This window comes from Elephas maximus, chromosome 19, assembly GCF_024166365.1.
Source record: "Elephas maximus indicus isolate mEleMax1 chromosome 19, mEleMax1 primary haplotype, whole genome shotgun sequence".
In the NCBI taxonomy this organism is placed as follows: Eukaryota; Metazoa; Chordata; class Mammalia; order Proboscidea; family Elephantidae; genus Elephas; species Elephas maximus.
Genome location: NC_064837.1, coordinates 15233310 through 15258548, shown reverse-complemented (window position 1 = coordinate 15258548; position 25239 = coordinate 15233310). Strand labels below are relative to the sequence as shown.

The window sequence follows — 25239 nt, the reverse complement described above, 5'->3', positions numbered from 1 at the left end:
ACGTATACCTTGAGTGGCATCTTCTTCCTCCTCTGAGTTTCTGTTGCTCAGAGTTCCTCTCTAGGGCCTAACAGGAATAACTAGAGAACTCAACATCTGAATTGCACTTCAACCCACTCTGCAGGCCCCCTGGGTTCACAGAAAGGTTTCTGAGAACTATGAAGGTTAGGACCAGAGGAGCATCCCCTCTTTGTCCTAGAGCCTTCCAGGCTGCAAAATCAGAACCCATTGTTGTTATTGTGGTTAGGTGCCGTTGAGTCGGTTCCAACTCATAGCGACCCTATGCACAACAGAACGAAACACTACCTGGTCCTTTGCCATCCTTACAATCGTTGTTATGCTTGAGTTCATTGTTGCAGTCACTATGTCAATCCACCTCATTGAGGGTCTTCCTCTTTTCCACTGACCTGTACTTTGCCAGGCATGATGTCCTTCTCCAGGGACTGATTCCTCCTAACATGTCCAAAGTGTGTAAGACGCAGTCTCACCATCCTTGTTTCCAAGGAGCATTCTGGTTGTACTTCTAAGACAGATTTGTTCATTCTGTTGGCAGTCCATGGTATATTCAATATTCTTCACCAACACCACAATTCAAAGACATCAACTCTTCTTCAGTCTTCTGTATTCATTGTCCAGCTTTCACATGCATATAATACAATTGAAAATACCATGGCTTGGGACAGGCTCACCTTAGTCTTCAAGGTGACATTTTTGCCTTTCAACACTTTAAAGAGGTTCTTTGCGGCAGATATACCCAAACCAACGTGTCGTTTGATTTCTTGATTGCTGCTTCCATGGCTGTGTTGATTGTAGATCCAAGTAAAATGAAACCCTCAATAACTTCAATCTTTTCTCCGTATGTCATGATGTTGCTTATTGGTCCAGTTGTGAGGATTTTTGTTTTCTTTATACTGAGGTGCAATCCATACTGAAGGCTGTGGTCTTTGATCTTCATAAGTAAGTGCTTCAAGTCCTCTTCACTTTCAGCAAGAAAGATTGTGTCATCTGCATAACACAGATTGTTATTGAGTCTTCCTCCAATCCTGATGCCCCGTTCTTTTTCATATAGTCCAGCTTCTCAGATTATTTGATCAGCATACAGATTGAACAGTTATGGTGAAAGGATACGACCCTGACGCACACCTTTCCTGACTTTAAACCAATCAGTATCCCCTTGTTCTGTCCAAACAACTGCCTCTTGATCTATGCAAAGGTTCCTCATGAGCACAATTTAAAAAAAAAATAAAAAGTGTTCTGGAATTCCCATTCTTCACAATGTTACCCATAATTTGTTATGGTCCACACAATCGAATGCCTTTGCATAGTCAATAAAACACAGGTTTTGTTTTTTTTTTTTAAACATCCTTCTGGCATTCTCTGCTTTCAGCCAGGATCCATCTGACATCAGCAATGATATCCCTGGTTCCATGTCCTCTTCTGAAACCAGCCTGAATTTCTGGCAGCTCCATGTTGATATACTGCTGCAGCCATTTTTGAATGATCTTCAGCAAAATTTTGCTTGCGTGTGACATTAATGATATTGTTCTATAATTTCCACGTTCAGTTGGATCACCTTTCTTGGTAATAGGCATAAATATGGCTCTCTTTCAGTCAGTTGGCCAGGAAGCTATCTTCCTTATTTCTTGGCATAGACGGGTGAGCACCTCCAGCGCTGCATCCGTTGTTGAAACATCTCAATTGATATTCCATCAACTCCTGGAGTCTTGTTTTTTGCCAATGCCTTCAGAGCAGCTTGGACTTCTTCCTTCAATACCACTGGTTCCTGATCATATGCTACCTCTTGAAATGGTTGAACATGGATTAACTCTTCTTGGTATAATGACTCTGTGTATTTCTTCCATCTTCTTTTGATGCTTCCTGAATCATTTAATATTTTCCCCCATAGAATCCTTCCCTATTGCAACTTGAGGCTTGAATGTTTTCTTCAGCTCTTTCAGCTTGAGAAACGCCATGCGGTCTTCTTCCTTTTTGGTTTTCTATCTCCAGCTCTTTGCACATGTCATTATAATACTTTACCTTGTCTTCTCAAGCCGCCCTTTGAAATCTTCTGTTCAGTTCTTTCGCTTCATCCTTTCTTCCTTTTGCTTTAGCTGCTCGACGTTTGAGAGCAAGTTTCAGAGTCTCCTCTGGCATCCATCTTGTTCTTTTCTTTCATTCCTGTCTTTTCAATGACCTCTTGCTTTCTTCATGTATAATGTCCTTGCACAACTAGTCTGTTCTTCAGTCACTAGTGTTCCATATGTCAAATCTATTCTTGAGATGGTCTCTAAATTTAAGTGGGATATACTCAAAGTCATATTTTGGTTCTCATGGACTTGCTCTGATTTTCTTCAGTTTCAGTTTGAACTTGCATATGAGCAATTGATGCTCTGTTCCACAGTCGGCCCCTGGCCTTGTTCTGACTGATGATATTGAGGTTTTCCATTGTCTCTTTCCACAGATGTAGTCAATTTGATTTCTGAGTGTTCCATCTGGCGCGGTCCACGTGCATAGTCCCTGTTTATATTGGTGAAAGAGGGTACTTGCAATGAAAAAATCGTTGGTCTTGCAAAATTCAATCATTCGATCTCTGGCATTGTTTCTATCACCAAGGCCATATTTTCCAACTACCGATCCTTCTTCTTCGTTTCCAACTCTCGCATTCCAATCTCCAGTGATTATCAATGCATACTGATTGCATGTTCAATCAATCTCAGACTGCAGCAGCTGATAAAAATCTTCTATCTTTGGCCTTAGTGGTTGGTGTGTAAATTTGAATAATAGTCATAGTAATTAGTCTTCCTTGTAGGCATATGGATATTACCCTATCACTGACAACATTGTACTTCAGGATAGATCTTGAAATGTTCTTTTTGACAATGAGTGCAACACCATTCCTCTTCAAGTTATCATTCCCGGCATAGTAGGCCATATGATTGTCCGATTCAAAATGGCCAGTAAAGTCCATTTCAGCTCACTAATGCCTAGGATATCGATGTTTATGCATTCCATTTAATTTCTGAGAATTTCCAATTTTCCTAGATTCATACTTTGTACCGATTATTAATGGGTGTTTGCAGCTGTTTCTTCTCATTTTGAGTCATGCCACATCAGCAAATGAAGGTCCCGAAAGCTTGACTCTATCCACGTCATTAAGGTCAACTCTACTTTGAGGAGGCAGCTCTTCCCCAGTCATCTTTTGAGTGCCTTCCAACCTGCGGGGTCATCTTACAGCACTGTATCAGACAATGTTCCACTGCTATTCATAAGATTTTCACTGGCTAATGCTTTTCAGAAGTAGACTCCCGGGTCCTTCTTCCTAGTCTGTCTTAGTCTGGAAGCTCAGCTGAAACCTGTCCTCCATGGGTGACCCTGCTGGTATTTGAATACCGGCAGCATAGCTTCCGGCATCACAGCAACATGTCAGTCCTCACAGTACAGCAAACTGACAAGTGGGGAAGAACCCATTAGGGTTGCTTTTAATGCACACTTATTGCTCAGAGAAGCCCTGCACATCCTTATTTCTGCTGAATTATCACCACCTGGTGGCCCTAAGATGAATTTTGTCAAGAAAGGACAGCTGGGAGTAATGGAGTTTAATGACCAGTTGACATGGCAGATTTGTAGTTTTCTAAAGAGGCTCGACGGGGCTCTCACAGGGGCCTTATTAACTCTCCACGCTTATCCCCAGACAGCTGAGGGTTTGGCCCGTTCTGAAAGGCTCCGAGGAGGGAATTCCATGCTTACCTCCCATAACTCAGCCCTGCATTTAGCACCTCTGACTGGGCAGAAGTCCTACCTCAGTGCTAATCCCAGTCCTCCTGCTACAGTTAAAGCTCCTTTGCTTTGATTGACATCAGCGGGCCTGGATATATACCCAAAGTCATCATGTGATCTCTGTATTTTCAATTCAAAAATGCCCATCCCCCCCCCCAAAGTCCTTTAATGCAATGGATATAGGTGTGTTCCCAGAGGGTCAGGGCTCTCCTCACGATGGGGGCCAGAGCAGGCTCAAGGTGCACATCCGACCTGCATCCAAAATCACCCCTTGAGAAGCAATCTTAGGAGTGACAAGAGGATAAGCTTTTTAGAAACAGATAGGTTTTTTGGTAGGGGTCCTGGATGGCATGAGCGGTTTGCACTTGAATACTAACCGAAAGGTTAGATAAGATGAAACCACCTAACAGCACTGCGAAAGCATGCCCTGGCGACCTACTGCCATAAGATTACAGCCATTAAAAACCCTAGACTGTTCAGGTCTACCTGAAATACTCGGGGGTGCCACGAGTTGGAGTTGACTTGACGATAATGGGTTTTTGTTGTTGATGGTGGTGTCACATTTGTTGGTGACCCTGAGAGAGCACCTCTCATCATGCTGGAGGCAGCACAATGCACGGGAATGAGGACATGGGCTCTGGAGTCCCACGGGTCTAGGTCTGAGGCTGGAGGAGCGGCCTTTGACAACCTTCTTCCCTGAGCAGGAACTTCTTGTCTGCAGAATAAGGATGATGGATCCCAATCTTAGAGGGGCGTTGGGAAGATGGGGGGGGCTAGCTGTGCAAAACGCCTAGTCTGAAGCAGCTGTCACTCCATAGATGTCAATCACCTGCCCCCTCCCCCCTCCCAAGGCTGTCCTCAGAAATCTCAACTCGACCGATTTATAGTCTTGCGTACAGCCCATCTTGTTCTGAAAGGACTCCGTGTACAAATTTATATACACATGAAGATAAAACGAAAATTTCATCAAGTTGGTACGTATGTCAAGCAAGGTTAAAATGAGCATAAGGAGGTGATAAGATAAAACAGGAGTAGAAGTAGTATGCGCATAACGTGCTTTAAGATTGCATTTTGTATATTTGTAAGAGGTGGGCAAACATTTTACCCAAAAGCTTCCTAGAAGACAAACCAAAAAGCACATGTGACAGTGCCTGAAAGAAAAAAATCAAAAAAGGACCTCATCTGTGAATCCTTTTAGGCATGTAAGGTGGGAGCCCATCACTGTTCTTGGTTGAGACTTAAATGCAAATAAGAATATCAGATGAGAAAGAGTGAGAGGTTGTATTCCACTGTAAGCGATGTACATCAATTGTCCTTTGGAAGAACTATGCCCTGCAGGTTATGTTACAGAACTGTTTCATTTTTTTCTAAATCTGTATTGAGACTATTTTGCACCTCAACATAACGAAAAATCCTCACAACTGGATGAAAGAGCAACATCATGATAAATGGAGGAAATAGTGACGTTGTCAAGGATTTCATTTTACTTGACTCCACAATCAGTGCCCATGGAAGCAGTAGTCGAGAAATCAAAGGTCGCGTCACATTGGGCAAATCTGCTGCAAAAGACCTCTTTAAAGTGTTGAAAAGCAAAGATGTCACTTTGAGGGCAAGGTACACCTGACCCAAGCCATGGTATTTTCAATCACCTCATATGCATGTGAAAGCTAAACAATGAATAAGGAAGACCAAAGAAGAGTTGACACCTTTGAATTCTGGCGTCGGTGAAGAACATTGAATATACCATGGACTGCCAGGAGAACAAGACGTTTGTCTTGGAAGAAGTACAGCCAGAGTGCTCCTTGGAAGCAAGGATGGCGAGACTTTGTCTCACGTACTTTGGATATGTTATCAGGAGGTAGGAGTCTCTGGAGAGGGGCATCATGCGTGGTAAGGTAGAGGATTAACGAAAAAGAGGAAGACCCTCGACAAGATGGATTGACACAGTGGCTACAACAATTGAGGGGATGGCGCAGGACAGGGTAGTGTTTCATTCTGTTATACAAGGGTCACTCTGAGTTGGAAACAACTCGATGGCACCTAACAGCAACAACAGAGTATTGTTTGTTCTTGGAAACAGGGGATGTGTGTGTATGTGTTCTTGTCAAAGTTCACAGGAGATTAAAAACAGATCTTCGTAGGGGAGACACTGAGTGCCAATATTTTCTTCACAATGAAGGAAAGATTAGAATAAGGAGGAAGAGCAAGAGGAGGGTGACTGGATGGACTAGGTTATGTTTTTAAAGAAGATTTTGACATTGGTGTTCAGTGCACAGTTCTATATAAGCCCGAAATCCACAGACTTTTGCAGAAGAAATTGTCAAACTCTTGCAATTGCCTTGTTGGGACCAGAGCGCCTGACCACAAACCTTAAGTGGGTAGACATTTCCACATTTATCATCCTGGAAGGAGGTTAATCCTGGAGCTGGCCTTAGGAGTGCGGTGGGGATGGGGAAGTATGTTCACTTTCTGAGACCGGAAGCCAGATTGGCCTGCCCTCCAAGGTGTGGAGGTGGCTAGGGAATCTCGGGGGCTGGGCGATGATCAACCCCTGTTAGATGTTGACCCGTCAGAGCTTCAGAGACTTTCAGCTGGAAAAGGTGCTCGAGGTAGTCCTGGACCTGTGGGCTCTGAGGACAGCATTGGCAGCAGCCACTCTAAGTGACCCACTGCTCTACTTATTTCCTCCTATCCCTGATCCTTCAAGAGAGTCTTGTTCAAAGCCACATCCTGGCCTTGGCTGGACTGTGGAGAATTGGAGACAGCCTCTCCCACACCTCAGAAGTGCTGGTCCCTTTAAGGACCAGAATTGGAAGATCAGCAAAGAACAGCTGGGCCCAGCAATCTCAGGAGGATAATGGACCACGGAGACAACAAAATGGTAGTAAGAGAAGAAAGTCAGGGAGAAACTAAGGCAATCCTGGGAAACTCCCAGGAACAGCCAGATGGAGGGAAATTTTGAAGAGGCTAATTTCCAAAAGGTCTCCAGATTTGAATTCACATCATAATAACTTGAAAATGAAATTAAAGTGTCACTTTAATCCGGTAGGAGGTGAGAGATACATTTTATTCTCATAAAGTTAATTTTTAATAGTAACTATCATTATTTGAATAAAAGTGGGTTTTTAACGGGCTCCTAAGGATCCCTGAACAGCAGGAAAGAGGCAAGGACCCAAAGCACGTGTGGTGAAAGGATTTCCTTTATGTGGCCTTTTGCCTCAGTTCTTTGGAAAAACAGTTTGAGAGATTTTTCCCCTAAGCCCTGAGGAGTTACCTTCACCCTAGTTTTCCACCCCAGAGGATTTGTTACTTTTCTCCAGGTTGATTGATTGATGTTTCCTGGGTAAGCTGTAAACAACTTGTGGTTTGATACTTTTTGTCTGGTCCTGGGCTGCAGCCTACCCAATGATTGGTATCCACCTTGCAGGGATTGGTCAATAGACTATGCAAATGAGGTGACTATAGCCAGCTATGCAAATGAAGTGTCTGTGGCCTACGAAGAGGGGATTTTTCAGTTTGTGCCCCACCCACTGGGAGGGGCCATGCCTTGAAATTGACAAGGAGTATGTGTATAAGCAGCCAAACCTGCAGAGGTTTTGGAGACAGAAAGAAGCAGGAACAGAAGCAGCAGGAAAATGCAGAAGGAAGAAAGAAGAAGCAGAGAGAGAGAGGAAGTAAGGAACCTCCCAGAAGAACTGTAACACAGGTCAAGGGCTGTAACACTCAAGACAGCAAGAAGTCGGGAAGGGGCCCAGCAGTAGAATCAGTGGTGACAAACAGCAGGGCCAAGAGAAGCCTGTCCTGAGATGGCCAATCGGAGGCCTGTACAGCCAAGGGGAGCTGAGAGAGCTGTCCTGCACTGAAGAAGGGAGACTTTGCCTACACGCTTCCTGACCTTGATCATGAGTTGTAGCTTGACACTTCCTTAACGAGCCATTTAACTGTAAGTACGGTCTGTGAATCCTGTGTGGTCGTTGCGACAGATTATCAAATCCAGCAGAGAAGCAGAGGGTGCCGTGGTGACGACAGCTGGCGTCAGAATTGGTAAAAAGTTTGGAGAGTGAAAGTATGACCTCTACCACACGGGACCAGCTTTGTGCTGATGGTAATTCTCATCATTCCACCTCGTGAATTTAGCCAGGTTCTGACGATGCTACTTCTACTATTCTCACCCTTTCACTGTGCCCCCCAAAAAAGATTAAAAATTCAGGCTTCAAAAGAAGGGTGCCGATCTGTCTGTTGACAAAACCTGTTGCTCTTTAAAGCACAGAAAGTACTTGAGTGCCATCTACTGGTCTGGGTGAGTAGTTGTTTAAAAGAATAAGGAAATCTTTCAATAGGTGCTCAATGTGTCCGGCATCTATTGTGCTGGTACGATGGATACACACTGTTTTAGGAGCAGGGGATACAATAGTGAACCCCGTCTTTAGGGAGCTAACATTTTATTGGCGGCCACGGGTGACAGACAATAAACAAAAAAACATATACCATCAGGTGGTGGTAAGTGCTGTGGAGAAGACTAAAACAGGGTAAGGAAACTAGATGGAGTCCCTAGGTGGTGCAGTTAACAGGCTCAGCTACTGTTCAGGTTATCTAGTGCCGCTACAACAGAAATACCGCAAGTGGGTGGCTTTAACAAAGAGAAATTTATTCTCTCACAGCCTAAGAGGCTAGAAGTCTGAATTCAGGGTGCCAGCTCCCAGCGAAGGCTTTCTCTCTCTGTTGGCTCTGGAGAAAGGCCTTTGTCATCAGTCTTCCCCTGGGTCTAGAAGCTTCTCAGTGCAGGAACCCCACGTCCAAAGGATGCACGCTCCTGGCACTACTTTCTTGGTGATATGAGGTCCTTCTGTCTCTCTACCTGTTTCTCTCTTTTATATCTCAAAAGAGATTGGCTTAAAACACAACTTAATCTTGTAGATTGAGTCCTGCCTCATTAACGTAACTGCCACTAATCCCACCTCATTAACATCACAGAGGTAGGATTTACAACACATAGGAAAATCACATCAAATGACAAAATGGTGGACAATCACACAATACTGAGATTCATGGCCTAGCCAAACTGATACACATTTTTGACAGACACCATCAATCCAAAACAGCTACTAACCGAGAGGTTGGTGATTCGAGTCCACTCAGAGGCCCCTTGGAAGAAAAGCCTGGTGATCTACTTCCAAAACTTCAGCCATAGAAAGCCCTGTGGTGCAGTTCCACTCTGGCACATATGAGGTCACCACGAGTCAGAATTGACTTGACAGAAGCTGATTATTTTTATATGGTGTGCTTATTGGCCATAAAAATAAAATTTAAAAGAACTTACATTTCTATTACATTTTTAAAGAGCAGTAAAAGCTTTTGCTTAATTTGAGCCTCTTGGCAAATCTGTGATGCCCCCATTTAATAGATAAGCAAACTGAGGCTCAGAGAAATGAAGCGAGTCAGTGTCCAAGCAATGAGTGAGCTGAAGCTCCTTAAGCCTGCTTCCAGCCTAGGTCAGGACATCTTCTAGAAGCTCCTGGCGCTATTACACAACAGCGAAGGAGTGGGTAATGTCATTCTTCAGCCTGGACTCCCCACCGTCTGTCTCTTCTACAAAAGAAAAAAGCCTGTGCCAGACTCCCCCAGGGCCTGGCTCTCCTTTCTGGTGGGAATGTTTACTAGCCAAAGCAGACAAAGCCCAACAGCCCCCTGAGCCTGGACCACACACCTCAGGGCCCCTCCTAGCACGGCAGGCCATGCGGTGGGGCTCAGGGAGCCCCCAAAACTGCAAGACACCAGGAAAGATACTCTCTGGGCTGGCTGTAATGTTTCCCGATTAGGAGCCACCCTGGCAGACATGGGGGCCCACCCATCTGGAGAGCATGGGACCCGGCCCCACACCCACCTGCCTGGAGAGTCTGCCCCTGGCCCTGTGGCAACTCTGGGCAATGGGCTGCAGGGCGTGGGGGAAGATTCCTGTGCCTGTATGTGCATGCAGGGCTGCACCTGGTGCCTTGTCAGCCTGTCTGCGCCTGTGGACACGGCCTATCTGGAGTCTGGTTCTGAGCTGCTCTCTGCGTGTGCCTGTCCCGGCCCCCATCCTCCCGCTCCTGGCCACATCCCCATGTGCTTTCCTCTTGGTGACTATTGTTCCTGCTCTGGCTGGGTGAGTACTGTCCTCCCTGACTGGTATCCCAGAAGGGGTCTAAAGAGGCCCTGCAAATGGACAGCCCTGATCTCCACACTGGGCTCTGGAAGCCGACCCAGCTTGGCCTGTCCCCCGCCCCAGCCTACCAGAATTAAGGCTGAAGAGATGGTCCCAGGAGCCCAGGTCCCAGAAGAGGGAGGAATCTGAGGAACACAGAATAGTGAATGTCACACGCACACCCTCCTCCCTGGACCCCACCTCCAGGCGCCTGACTGCTTCCAGTACCTCCCACTCCCCTCCCAGCTCCTCCCTCCGATGGCTTTTCCTACCACTCCCCTTCCTCTCCCTCCTCCCAACACCATCTATTAGCAGGTGCCCCAAAAAGCCAAATCTGCTGCAGTTAAGGCAATTCCGACTCATAGCAACCCTATAGGACAGAGTAGAACTGCCCTATAGAGTTTCCAAAGAGCGCCTGGTGGATTCAAACTGCCAATCTTTTGGTTAGCAGCCCTAGCACTTAACTACTGTGCCACCAAATTTTCCGGCTGGTGCCCTGAGGTTTACAGAGCTGGCTTCTGGATGCTGAATAGAAGTTTACCAGGGAAAGAGGAATGATCCCAGTGGGAGCTTGTGCTGGGAGATGGTAGGGGTCTAGGAGAAGGGAGAAACTCTTCTCTGCCTGCCTGACACCTGCCACTCTGGCCCCTAAACGTCCCCACCACCCTCTAATGACAGAAATGGCTGGCAGAGTCCAGTGGTGGCTGGCCGGGTACTTGGAGGAACTGAGGAAGAAGGATTTTCAGCTTCAGCCGCCAATCGGTGGAGGCTCTCTCAGTGTATTCCCTGCTCAACCAGAAAAAGTAGGGGGCATGGAGGTGGCCTCATGACTGGTGGCTCAGTGTGGGGAGCAGAGGCCTTGGGACCTGGCCCTCCACACCTGGGAGAAGATGAGCCTGAGCAAGCTGTGCTCCCGGGCCTAAGGAGAGATGGCCTTGATGGCAGGTGAGTAGACAAAGGCCCTCTGCCCACTGTGGGTCCCTGGCCCCCACCCTCTCCCCTTAGAGCATCCTCCACTGAGTCCTCCCTACCAGGCCTTTCTCTGGGCAGTGACAAGGGACTCCCCTGGGCAGGGGAAGGGCACAGACTAGGCTGGAGCTGGTAGTCCTGCTGGGAGTCTCTTGCTGGACCTCAGGTCCCCACACCATCCCCTGTCCTCGCAGAACCTGGGAGGGAGCACTCAGAGGCCAGAGAGGGAAGAGGCTGCCATTCCAAAGGGTGCTGGGAAGGATTGTATGGGTTTCACACCCAGCCCCTCAGCAAGGTACTTGCCTGGCATTGTAGTTATAAGTACAGACTGGGAGTCGGGCAGGGGCAGGTTCCAGTCCTGGCTGGACCACTTTTTAGCTCACCCCATTGGACAAATCACTTCACCACTCTCTGCCTCTATTTCTCCATCTGTAAAATGGGAGAGTAAGAGGTAATGCCTGAATCATAGGACTGTGTGCTGGTGGAAATGATGATCCGTGTTAAGCATTTAGCACAGAGTCTAGTACATAGGAAGTGCTCAATAAATAAGAGCTCTTGTCATTGTTGTTGCTGCTGCTGCTGTTACTGTTATTTTTATTATTCGTGTTAGCAATCTGGGGAAGCAGAAGCCCTTAGCTCCATATGAGAGGGCTGAGACTCAGAGAGGAGTGACTTACACAGAGAGGTGGGGCCAGAGCCAAGGCAAATCAAGCCCCTCGCCGTCGGGTCAACCCTGACTCATGGCAACCCCATATGTTACAGAGAAGAACCAAGCTCCATAGCCTCTTCTTGGCTGTAATCCTTGTGAAAGCAGATCACCGGGCCTTTCTTCCATGACGCCTCTGGTCGGGTTCAAACCGCCAGCCTCTCAGTTACTAGTTGAGCACAAACCTTTTGCACCACGCAGAGAGGAGAACCAAGACAAAGACACAAATTTCCTGGATCCCAGACCAGGCCTTTTGCCCAGTGGTGTCTGTGAGGGCATTATTCTCCAGATGAGCCCACCAGGGGCTTGTGAGACGGTTGCAACGGATTCACTGGTTTCTCTTGGCCCCTCCTGGGGAAGCCATGAGACTTGCCCAACATGAAGAGCCCCCATCCTCTTCGTCCCCAGACCCTTCTGCATTCCTCACCTCCCTGAGCACTCCCAACCTGGAATCCCACAGCTGGCCCACTGCCGCCAAGGTGCTGAGGTTCCTGGTTCCTTGGTGCCCCTCTAGGAAGAAAGGAGAGATTTTGAAGTTCCTGCCTGACACATCTGGACACAGCTGGAGAGGTGAGGCTTGCTGCATTGCATAGGCCCAAGGGCTCCTGGTGGGGCTGTAAGTCAGCAGTTGGGTCCCTACCCAGGTGAATATGTACCAGCATGGGGACCTGGGCTGGAGGAACTACAGAGGAGGGAAGGAGGAGCCAGGATGGGGCGGTGGGAGTAGTAGGCCTATAAATGGTCTTTCCGGGTCTTGATGCTAATATTACACTCTCTCCCATTTGACAGATGGGGAAACTGAGACCCATGTGGGCCAGGCAATTAGTCTTATTTACACCGGAAGCCATGTGTGACATGGTCCTTGCCCAGGCAGAGCTCAGCTCATTTTCTGGTGCTCTCTGGGGATTCTTGGAATCAGAGCAGTCCAGAAAGTTCCAAGGATGACCCTGTTCTGCACATGGGCCCCAAGAAGAGGCTAGGCTTATTCCTCAGCCCAAGCCAGTTCCCTCTCCTGACTCATCTTATTTTAATATCTGCCATCCTGAGCCACCCAGGCTGCAAACCGTGGCGACCCTCGCCTCTTTTTCTTCTCATGCCAGCACCAAGTGGCCATCTTTTCCCGCTGTAGAAGGGCTCCCATGGAAGGATACTGTCCAAGCTCACGCAGCGCTTAAGGCAAAGCCAGGGCTAGAACCCAGAACACCCCATTCCTGATACAGTGGTTTCCCCCTCCACCTTGCTGCTGCTTTGTGAAAGCTCCCCTCCCCCAGCTCCCCCCACCCCTCCCTTTCTCGTTCTCATCCTCCTGTGCCCCCTCTCACCCTCCCCCAAGCCTTGGCAGCAGTGGTTACTGAAGCTCAGTTGTCCTCAGATTTCACCCTGACTTCACCCATTTGCTGTGTGACCTGGAACAGGTAGCTTCATTCCTGTGACACAGTTTCCTCATCTGAGTCTTAATACGACCCCCATTGTTCTCTCTTCACACCACCTCCCAACCCACTGTACCGAAATTGCAACTCTTTGAGCTCTACACAAAAAATCCATTCGCACAAAAGTCTGAATGCATGGTATAGACTCTACTGAAGATATTTTCAGAGAGGATTAGACTGCTCACACTCTCTCTCCACACTGGTTCCCCCTCTTACACCCCACCAGCATTCTTCTTTCTCCTGCCCTTTCCCCACGCCTAGCCTCACTGGCTCTTCCATTCTCTAGGACACAGAGCAATTCCATTCTGCCCTCAATTTGTATGCCCCATGAGTTCTCATTGCCTTGTGAAACAGTGCCTGTCAGTAAACAGGACGCATCTTCCTCAGGTGCCACTTAGTAACTATTTGTTGTCACTCAGAATGGGGAGCTCAACCCTCCAAGTGGCTTATCAAAATCTTTCTACCTGATATACACTGTACTCCCCACCAAAAGGAAGTTTCATACCAGCTACTAAGAGATAAAATTGTATCTCTACCTTTACATGATTTTAAAAACAGGATCACCAACACTCATCTAACAGGATTGTTGTGTGAATTCAAAATACATGCGCCTGAAACACAATGGATACTCAGTAATTTCTGTCTTCTCATTCCCTCCAGAAAACCCTCCCTCCATCCTCTTCTTTCCCAGCTCCCCAGCCCACAGCTCTCCAAACCAAGAGTTGTCTAACGCCCCCACCTCCACAGCAGTGCTGGGAGCCTGGGAGCCCCTACCTCAGTCTAGCACAGAACCCAGAGAGCAGGAGGATCCTAGGACTGGGTGGCCTCTGGGCGAAACATCTGGAAACGGCTGCACAGGTGAGACCCTGCTGAACTCCTGGAGAGGGGTGGGTGACTCAAAGGAGTGGACAAAGAATCCCCCGGGGGCTGGGTCGGCTGGCTGAGCACAAAGAAACTCTCCTGGAGCGGGGGTCGTCACTCAGGGGCGGATAGGGGTGGAGACTAGCAAAAGTTAAGTGTGAGAATCTAACCTACCCCGCCAGATCAAAAAAAAAAAATCGCTTCCCCTCTGAGAAGTAACTCTCCCATTTACCCGCCTCCTCCCTCTTCCCCCCACTCCAGTCCCAGTCTGGCTTTAGTGGTTGCCTTGTGGGAGACCCCTGGGCCAGAAGTGGGATCCCTCGCATGCCCAAAGCCATCCTCCCAGATTTGGAGAGGGAAAAATTAGCGAACAAATAACAGGAAAAAGTAATTTATCAGGACCTCAGAGCAGACATAGCTCCTTTGCCTAGACACAAGCATAAGGGGTCCAGGGACTTTGAACACCTTTCACCCCTGCCTAGACCTATGTGGGCCCATTTCAACAGTGTAGGCCCTCATTAGCATAGCACAACAGGGTACATACATACCTGAAGCCTATTTTTAACTGCAACAGGTAAGGGAGAGTGGCAGATTTGTGACATTTGACACCGTCCTACTTTTTTTTTTTTTTTACCGGTTAAGCAGGGTCCTCACCTATCCACATCAGGGGACTGAGGACTGGTGGCTCCACCCACTCCACGTAGACACCAGAGACAGGGGTCTGAGCATAAGTGGTACCTCTCAGTTCTTACAGCCAACAGCACTGAGTGTCCAAAGTCCAGCTGCAAAACCCACCCACCTACATGCTCTAGGAAACAGGGACAGGCCTTCTACCCAGGCACTCAGGGACAGCTGTCAGCCCCCTACCTTGCTCAGCACATAACCCTTGACTGCAGCCAGATACCTGTGTCTGCTCCAATCACCCCTACGTAACCCTGCCCATCTAGGACTGTAGGTGAGATCCTGCACTGCATACTGAGTGACCGATAAAACTTTATTTATGGACACTGAAATATTGACTTGTACAGTTACCACATGTCATAAAATATTATTTTTCTTTTGATTTTTCCAACCATTTAAAAATGTAAAAACCGTTCTTAACTCACAGGTTGGACAAAAACAGGTGGTGGGCTGGATTTGACCTAGGGTCCATAGTTTGCCTACCCCTGGTCAAGGGCATAACTTTAAAATGTAACTTGTTAGAGGTATGTGGCAGGAAGAGGTTAAGATAAAACTTGATTCAAGAGGATGAGACATGTGGTAACAGATCCATAAAAGCCAGAACGTTCTGGAGAGCCTGACATGAAGAAGAGCTAAGCCCTCTCCTGGTATGTGAAGCAGACACAGCTCCCTGAGCAGGGCAGGTCATGGCATTACCCAATTTGGCCATCCCATTGCTCTTAGGAGATGTTCACCTTGCCAGAAATATTCGCACAGGAGAGAATAAAGAATATCTATCGATATGGTTCCAGAAGTCGGGGTGGCCTTCTGACACCCCAGTCTCACCCAGTGCTGGAGACATAAAGTGACCCCACGGCCCCAACTCTCCCCAGAATTCCTTGGCATTCCTTCGATATATGCGGCATCTTCACGTGGCCATCTTCACCTGTCTGTTCCTCGGTGTCTGTTATCTTTTATATAGGCAGCACTCAGATTGGGTTGAGATCCACCCTGCTCTGATAGGACCTCATATTAACTGATAAACTGTGATTCTTCCAAACAAGGTCAAATTCACAGGTGCTGGAGTTTAGGACTTTTAATATATCTTTTGAGGGGACATCAATCTGTAGTAGGGTTGTAACAATTATTTGGAATCTGACTAAGATATGAACTTGAAGTCCCACCCTGAGACACAATCTCTTAAATGTGCTCAGCTCTTCACAGTGCACAGGACACTTTCCCATCTCTGTCTTTACATAATTATAAGGTCTGTCTTATAATCCCCCAGAAGCAGACCCTGAGATAGAATGTGACTGCAGACAGTTTATTTGGTAGGTGATTTCCTGGAAGAAGAATGGAGAGTGCAGAAGGAAGGCAGGGAAGGGAAGCCAGACAAGGATGCATTATGGAGTGGGTTACCTCTGTGAGCAACTGAGGTTCAATCTAGCTGGGAATCTCTGGAAGACTATGTAGAGCACACCTCAGTGTTGTCTGTCCTGAGGGGCAAAGGACTCTTATCCATTGTTGGTCAAGGACTCCTCCTGAGGTGTTAATTGCCCAGCATTTCTGGCCTGCCCCACTCAAGGGTCAAGACATGGCCCTCACCCAGAGAACCACAGGTGCTTGCAGAAGGACATCGTTAGCTTGTACTGGTACAGCTGAGTGCTGGGGGAATACTGTCAGTAGCCAACAGCATCTACTATACCATCCATTTACCTCTTTCTTGAAGCACAATAGGTGTTGGCAGCCAAGCAGCTCCACAGCCCATTTCTTATGTGTAGGAGCCCAGCCAGTCCTCCATGACCTCTGACAAGGAGATAACACAATCCCAACTTACAGATGAGAAAACTGAGGCTTAGTAGGGCTAATTTCCCAAGTCATGGACTTAATAAAGGCAGAGAGCTATGTTTGTTTTATTCTCTCTTTATCCCCAGCCCCTAGAGCAGTGCCTGGCCCATACCAAGCACTTGACAAATATTTGAAGAATTAAAGAAAGTCATATAGGGAGTATGACTTGATAGAGTCAAGACTTGAACAGAGATCTTCTTCCCCAAAGGCTATGTTCCTTTCACTACACTGGAGAGAAGGTACCCGTGTCTGTAGCCAGCAGTATGTGGCATGGAGTGGGTGCCTAAAACAGAGTTGAATGAATGAATGAACAGACGAACAAATCTATTTTATATCTTTATGTCCCATCTTTCCCTCCCTTACTTAGGAAACAGAGAAAGCTACCAGAACCAGAGAGGAGAGAGGACCTGTCCCACATGAGGCCAGAATTCTCAGTCCTGGAAAAATGAGGATTTGCACCAAAAATCACACAGCTGCTGCTTCTACGCAAACCTCACCCCAAAGGCCATGAGCCCCTGGTGAGAGAAAGCTGGCATCATGGAGTAGTGGAGGATCAAGGGCATTTGATTGAAGTCTAAGACTTATTTGGCCCAGGCCTGGGCACCCAGGAAGAGCCTCATAGTCATACTGCAGGGGGCTGCTGAATTGGGAAGTCAACACTGGCCAGGCAGGTGAAGGGAGTCTGGGAGCAAGGCCAGCTGTACAGGACCACTTCCAGCCGGTCTTCTACCTGGACTGCAGAGAGCTGACCCAGTCCACCGTGGGATGTCTCTCTGAGCTCATCACCAACGACTGGGCTACCGTTCTGGCTCCCATTGGACTGATCCTGTCTCAGCCAGAGCAGGTGCTGTTCATCCTGGACGGTCTGGATGAGCCAAAATAGGTCTCTGAGAAACGGGCATCTGAGCTGTATCTGCACTGGAGCCAGCAGTAGCTTGTACTGGTGCTGCTGGGCAGTTTGCTGGGGAAAACCATACTGCCTGAGACATCCTTGTTGATCATGGCCCAGGCCACAGCTCTCGGCAAACTCATTTCTTCTTTGGAACAGCCACGTTGGGTGGAGGTGTTGGGGTTCTCCAAGGCCGGCAGGAAGAGCTATTTCTACAAATATTTCCCAGATGAAAGCCAAGCAGCCAGAGCCTTCAGCTTTGTTGAATCAAACCATGCCCTCTTGACCTTGTGTCTGATGCCCTGGGTGTCCTGGCTTGTCTGCGCTTGCCTGAAGCTGCAGATGGTGCCGGGGAAGAACTTGCACTGACCTCCCCTACCACTACAGCCCTCTGCCTGCACTGCCTGGCCCAGGCTCTCCCAGCTCAGCCCCTGGGCCTTGTGCTCTCTGGCTGCTGAGGGCACCTGGTGAGAAAAGACACTGTTTAGTTCAAGAGATCTCAACAAACATGGGTTAGGTGGGGCTGTCATCTCCACTTTCTTAAAGAGAGGTGTTTTTCAAAAACACTCCACCTTTCTGAGCTACAGCTGCAGCCACCTGTGTTTCCAGGAATTCTTGGCAGCAATTTTCTGTGTACTGGGGGAGGAGGCAGACGGCAGTGATAATCTGGACAGCATCAGAGTTGTTAGAAGTATAAGGAAAGCATGACCTGTTTGGGGCACCAAGCACGTGTTTCCTCTTCGGCCTTTTAAGTGAGCATGTGCCCAGGGAGAGAGAGAACATCTTCAACTGCCAGCTGTCTCGGGAGCCCCAGTGGGAACTGCGGGGGTGGGCTGAAGCAGAAATGCAGCACAAAGATCCTCCCTGCAGCTGTACTCTTTGGAGTTGCTCCACTGCTTGTATGAGATTCAGGACAAGGCATTTCTGACCCAAGCCATGGCCCACTTCCAAGATGCAAGGATGTGTGTTCACACAAACACGGAGCTCCTGATATTGGCTTTCTGCCTTAAATTCTGCCACAGTGTGAAGAGCCTGCAAGTGAATGGGAGCAGTCAGCATGGACAGGCATTGAGGCCCCCCAGTGTGGTTCTGTGGGTGCTCCCACTGCCCCCTCTCTTCAGCCCCTCTCTGTAGGTTCCATGAGCTGGAATCTCCTGAGCACCAGAGGCGTGCTCTTTAAGCCTCATGCCAAGGGCTCAAGGCTCAAGGTCACCAGTGATTTCTAACTGCCAAATGAGACCTCCATTCTCTGCCTAAATTCCTCTGCAGCATCTGACTCTGTGGATGGTGCTCTGCTGTGGCCCTGCCTTGATCTGCTGCCTCTCCTACCCCTGTGATGGCCTGGATGCACTTCCACCTTCACACTGACCCGAGTTCCCCTCAGCACTTTCCAAGGGGTTCAGGCAGCCACCTGCCTCTGCTCCTTTCTCTTGACACTTTCTTTTTCCTTTATCAGTTTCATCATATTAATACCCTAAAGCAGAAAAATCATAGGATTATCCCAACCGATGTAGGAAAACCATCTGATCGAGTATAGAACCTATTGATGATTAAAGCTCTTTGCAAACTAGGAATAGAAGAGAACTTCCCTAACTTAGTAAGTACGTCCACACTCAAGAGATAGGGAATTAAGCTCCAGTTCATCAAAGGAGGAGTATCAGAGAATTCCTGGGCACATTTTAAAACCCTCACAGATAACTGCCCATAAACAGGTAATTTACAAGAAGAAACCTCAAAGCCTATAAAGATATAATAACCTACAAAGGTACTATCATCGATGATCAGAGCGACCATGGAAGAGTAGACTCTTCAGCCATTCTGGAGATATCTGGCAAGATTTAGCCATATTAAACATTTGCTTAAAGTCTATAAGGGGGCATTCATGAGCCTGTGGATTGCAATGGTTTGTGGTAGTAGGGAGTTGGAGAGATCACCCCTTTGGCCTTGACATTATTTCTGTCCAAGAAATTGTTTTCTCAGCTGCTTCAGGGATCCCCTTGATGGGAATGACTGTTGGGAATGACATTGCACCTGGGATCTTCCCCCATCACCTTAGAATGCATGTGTCTGAAAGAGACTCTACCTTACCTGCAAAATGGGCTTTGTTGTTTGTGTCAGTGATGTCACCACTGTCCCAGGAATTTGGCCTGAAACCACAACCTGAACATAACAGAGGAGCTTTCTCAAACCATCCCCCAATCCCAGCAAAACCATTAATTTCCACATCTAAGTTCCTCTACCTCCATTGCGGTATTGATCATATAGCATTTTTATGTGTCTAGCTCCCATTTTGCAGGGGGGCAGTGGTGGTTCAGTGCTAGAATTCTTGCCTTCCATGTTGGAGACCCCGGTTCAATTCCCAGCCAGTGCACCTCAAGCACTGCCACGACCCATCTGTCGGTGGAGGCTGGTGTGTTGCTGTGATACGAAACAGGTTTCAACTGAGCTTCCAGATTAAGACAGACTAGGAGGAAAGGCCTCGTGATCTACTTCTGAAAATCAGCCAGTGAAAACCATATGAATCTCAATGGCCAGCTCATGGGCATGGCGAAGGACTGGGCAGTGTTTCATTCATTATGCCTGTGGCTACCATGAGTCGAGGGCTGACCTGATGGCAGCGAACAATCTTCCCCTTTAGAGGATTTACACCTTAAGCATTTATTAAGCAATGATTTTATAGCAGGCCCTGAAGATAACAGGTTAATAAAATACGATAATAATCTCTGTCCTCAAAGAGCTCAAAATCTGGATGAGAAGATAGACGCCTACCCAAATAATTACAATAGAATGTGATGCCTAGAATAATAGAGGTATGAACTAGGTACTTCAGTGGTCTGAGGAAGGGAATGGTCACACAAGTGGGCCAAAAAAGGAAAGATTCACAGAGGAAGAAATGCTTGAGTTATATCTTTTAATTTCAGATTAAAAAAAAATCACAAAAAAGCAACCAACAGTCATCAAAGAAAAATAAGAATATATAGATAAGTAAAATGATAAAAATTAATATCAACCAGAATCCTATCACTCAGAGATGACCATCATTAAGAATTAAGGTATATCTTTCTAGTTTTTTTTTTCTATGCACATTTCTATGGCAAAAATTGAACCACACTTATACAGTATTTTACGGTTTTGTTTTCTTTTTTAAATTCTGATGAAAATATACATAACAAAATATATTTTACAATCAGTTTCATTTTCATAATATACAGTGAAACCAGTGAGAGCTGGAACTCAATGGAACTGCCTTGTTTTTCCAGGTCTTGCAAGTTTTCCACGTTTGACAAGGTGCAGTCTTACTACTTTTCTGTCGCCCTACGTTGGTGGAAAATATTTGAGTTTTCTTCTCTGACAGGTCTCCGCCTTACACAGGTTTCAGCTCTTGCAGTTTTTACTGTATCAATTTCTGACAAAAAGGACTTTAAAGTTAAATCCACCACAAAGGATAAGGAAGGACACTATAAAATGATTAAAGGGACAGTATTTTTTTTATACCAGGAGGATATAACCATATTAAATATTTATGCACCCAATGACAGGGCTTCAAGATACATAAAACAAACTCTAACAGCATTGAAAAGTGAGATAGACAGCTCTACTATAATAGTAGGAGACTTCAACACACCACTTTCGGTGAAGGACAGGACATCCAGAAAAAAACTAAAAGTGAGATAGACAGCTCTACTATAATAGTAGGAGACTTCAACACACCACTTTCGGTGAAGGACAGGACATCCAGAAAGCAGCTCAATAAAGACACAGAAAATCTAAATGCTACAATCAACCAACTTGACCTCATAGACATATACAGAATACTCCATCCAACAGCAGCCAAGTATACTTTCTTTTCTAGTGCACATGGAACATTCTCTAGAATAGACCACATGTTAGGTCATAAAGCAAGCCTTCGCAGAATCCAAAACATTGAAATAGGACAAAGCATCTTCTCTGATCATAAGGTCATAAAAGTAGAAATCAACAACAGAAAAAGCAGGGGAAAGAAATCAAACACTTGAAAACTGAACAATACCTTGCTCAAAAAAGACTGGGTTATAAAAGACATTAAGGATGGACTGAAGAAATTCATAGAATTCAATGAGGATGGAAACACTTCCTATCTGAACCTTTGGGACACAGCAAAAGCAGTGCTCAGAAGTCAATTTATATCAATAAATGCACACATACAAAAAGAAGAAAGAGCCAAAATCAAAGAATTATCCCTACGACATGAACAAATAGACAGCAACAAAAGAAACCCCCAGACACAAGAAGAAAGCAAATAAAAAAATTACAGCAGAATTAAATGAAATAGAGAACAGGAAAATAACTGAAAGAGTTAACAAGACCAAAAGCTGGTTCTTTGAAAAAATTAACAAAATTGATAAACCAATGGCCAAACTGACAAAAGAAAAACAGAAGAGGAAGCAAATAACCAGAATAAGAAATGAGATGGGCGATATCGCAACAGACGCAACTAAAATTAAAAGAATCATACCAGACTACTACGAAAAATTGTACTCTAAGAAATTTGAAAACCTAGAAGAAACGGATGAATTTCTAGAAACATAAACTACCTACCTAAACTAACACAAACAGAGGTAGAACAACTAAAAAAAACCCATAACAAAAGAAGAGTTGAAAAGGTAATTAAAAAACTCCCAACAAAAAAAAAAGCCCTGGACCGGATGGCTTCACTGGAGAGTTCTACCATACCTTTATAGAAGAGTTAACACCACTACTACTAAAGGTATTTCAGAGCATAGAAAAGGAGGGAATACTCCCAAACTCATTCTTTGAAGCCAGCATAGCCCTGATACCAAAACCAGATAAAGACACCACAAAAAATTACAGACCTATATCCCTCATGAACTTAGATGCAAAAATCCTCAACAAAATTCTAGCCAATAGAATTCAACAACATATTAAAAAAATAATTCAGCATGACCAAGTGGGGTTCATACCAGGTGTGCAAGGATGGTTCAACATTAGAAAAATAATGAATGTAATCCATCATATAAATAAAACAAAAGACACAATCTTATTGATTGATGCAGGAAAGGCATCTGACAAAGTCCAACACTCATTCATGATAAACACTCTCAGCAAAATAGGAATAGAATGAAAATTCCTCCACTTAATAAAGGGCATTTATACAAAGCCAACAGCCAACATCATCCTAAATGGAGAAAGTCTGAAAGCATTCCCCTTGAGAATGGGAACCAGATATGTATGCCCATTGTCACCACTCTTATTCAGCATTGTTCTGGAAGTCCTAGCCAGAGCAATTAGGCTAAAGAAATAAAGGGTATCCAGATTGGCAAGGAAGAAGTAAAAGTAACTCTATTTGCAGATGACATAATCTTATGCACAGAAAACCCTAAAGAATCCTCAAGAAAAGTACTGAAACTAATAGAAGAGTTCAGCAGAGTATCAGGATACAAGATAAACATACAAAAATCGCTTGGATTCCCCTACACCAACAAAAAGAACATCAAAGAGGAAATCACCAAATCAATACCATTTACAGTAGCCCCCAAGAAGATAAAATACTTGGGAATAAATCTTATCAGAGACATAAAAGACCTATACAAAGAAAACTATAACACACTACTGCAAGAAACCAAGAAAGACTACATAAGTGGAAAAACATACCTTGCTCATGGATGGGAAGACTCAACACTGTAAAAATGTCTATTCTACAAAAGCGATCTATAGATACAATGTAATTCCAATCCAAAATTCCAATGACATTTTTTAATGAGATGGAGAAACAAATCACCAACTTCATATGGAAGAGAAAGAGGCCTGGATAAGTAAAGCATTACGGAACGAGAAGAACAGAGTGAGAGGCCTCACTCTACCTGATTTTAGAATCTATTATACTGCCACAGTAGTCAAAACAGCCTGGTACTGGTACAACAACAGATACGTAGACCAATGGAACAGAATTGAGAATCCAGACATAAATCCATCCACATATGAGCTGCTGATATTTGACAAAGGCCCAAAGTCAGTTAAATGGGGAAAAGACAGTCTCTTTAACAAATGGTGCTGGCATAACTGGATATCCATCTGCAAAAAATTGAGACAAGACCCATACCTCACACCATGCACAAAAACTAACTCAAAATGGATCAAAGACCTAAATATAAAATCTAAAACAATAAAGATCATGGAAGAAAAAATAGGGACAATGCTAGGAGCCCTAATACATGGAATAAACAGTATACAAAATATTACTAACAATTCACAAATACCAGAAGAGAAACTAGATAATGAGGAGCTCCTAAAAATCAAACATCTATACTCATCCGAAGACTTCACCAAGAGAGTAAAAAGATTACCTACAGACTGGAAAAAAGTTTTTAGCTATGATATATCTGGTCAGTTTCTGATCTCTAAAATCTACATGATGCTGCAAACACTCAACTACAAAAAAGACAAACAACCCAATTAAAAAATGAGCAAAGGATATGAACAGGCACTTCACTAAAGAAGACAGTCGGGTAGCTAACAGCTACATAAGGAAATGCTCACAATCATTAGCCATTAGAGAAATACAAGTTAAAACTACAATGAGATTCCATCTCTCTCCAACAAGGCTGGCATTAATCCAAAAAACACAAAATAATAACTGTTGTAGAAGTTGTGGAGAGACTGCAATACTTATACACTGCTGGTGTGAATGTAAAATGGTACAACCACTTTGGAAATCAATCTGGTGCTTCCTTAAAAAGCTAAAAATAGAACTACCATATAAGTCAGCAATCCCACTCCTTGGAATATATCCTAGAGAAATAAAAGCCTTTACAAGAACAGACATATGCACACCCATGTTCACTGCAACACTGTTTATAATAGCAAAAAGATGGAAGCAACCAAGGTGCCCATCAATGAATGAATGCATACATTACAGTATAGTCACACAGTGGCATACTAAGCATCAATAAAGAACATTGATGAATCCATGAAACATATCATAACGTGGAGGAATCTGGAAGGCATTAGGCTGAGTGAAATTAGTCAGTTGCAAAAGGACAAATATTGTATAAGACCACTATTATAAGAACTCAAGAAACAGTTTAAGCAGAGAAGAAAATATTCTTTGATGGTTACGAGAGTGGGGAGGAAGGGAGGGAGAGGGGTATTCACTAATTAGATAATAGACAACAACTATTTAAGTGAAGGGAAAGACAACACACAATACAGGAGAGGTCAGCACAACTGGACTAAACCAAAAGCAAAGAAGTTTCCTAAATAAACCGAGTGTATCGAAGGCCAGCATAGCAGGGGCGGGGGTTTGGGGGCCATGGTTTCAGGGGACATCTAGGTCATTGGCAAAATAAGATTATTAAGAAAACATTCTGAAATGCTAGCAAGTGGCCATCTAAGATGCATCAATTGGTCTCAACCCACATGGAGCAAAGGAGAATGAAGAACATCAAAAACACAAGGTAAGCATGAGCCAAGAGTCAGAATGGACCACATAAACCAGAGACTACATCAGCCTGAGACTGGAAGAACTAGATGGTGCCCAGGTACAATGCTGACTGCCATGACAGGGAACACAACAGAGAATCCCTGAAGGAGCAGGAGAGCAGTGGGATGCAGACCTCAAATTCTCATAAAAAGACCAGACTTAATGGTCTGACTGAGACTAGAAGGATCCCGGAGGTCATGGTCCCCAGACCTTCTGTTAGCTCAAGACAGGAATCATTCCCAAAGCCAACTCTTCAGACAGTGTTTGGACTGGACTAAAAGATAGAAAATGATACTGGTGAGAAGTGAGCTTCTTGAATCAAGTAGATAAATGAGACTATGTGGGCAGCTCCTGTCTGGAGGGGAGATGAGAAGCGGAGGGGGACGGAAGCTGGCTAAATGGACACGGAAATGGCAGATGGAGAGAAGGAGTGTG

General features: G+C 45.5%; 1 protein-coding gene across 1 annotated transcript in view; it reads left to right on the top strand.

Moving 5' to 3' along the window:
- Positions 1-9613: 9613 nt before the first annotated feature.
- NLRP1 (NLR family pyrin domain containing 1) overlaps positions 9614-25239 on the top strand; it is a 40037-nt gene continuing 24411 nt past the window's right edge. Inside the window, 12 exon segments of the mRNA XM_049860321.1 lie at positions 9614-9815; positions 10640-10878; positions 11125-11194; positions 12045-12206; positions 13727-13953; positions 16862-16898; positions 16901-17137; positions 17140-17667; positions 17670-17760; positions 17762-17962; positions 17964-18131; positions 18164-18454. Coding sequence (XP_049716278.1) covers positions 9614-9815; positions 10640-10878; positions 11125-11194; positions 12045-12206; positions 13727-13953; positions 16862-16898; positions 16901-17137; positions 17140-17667; positions 17670-17760; positions 17762-17962; positions 17964-18131; positions 18164-18454 — 2453 coding nt within the window.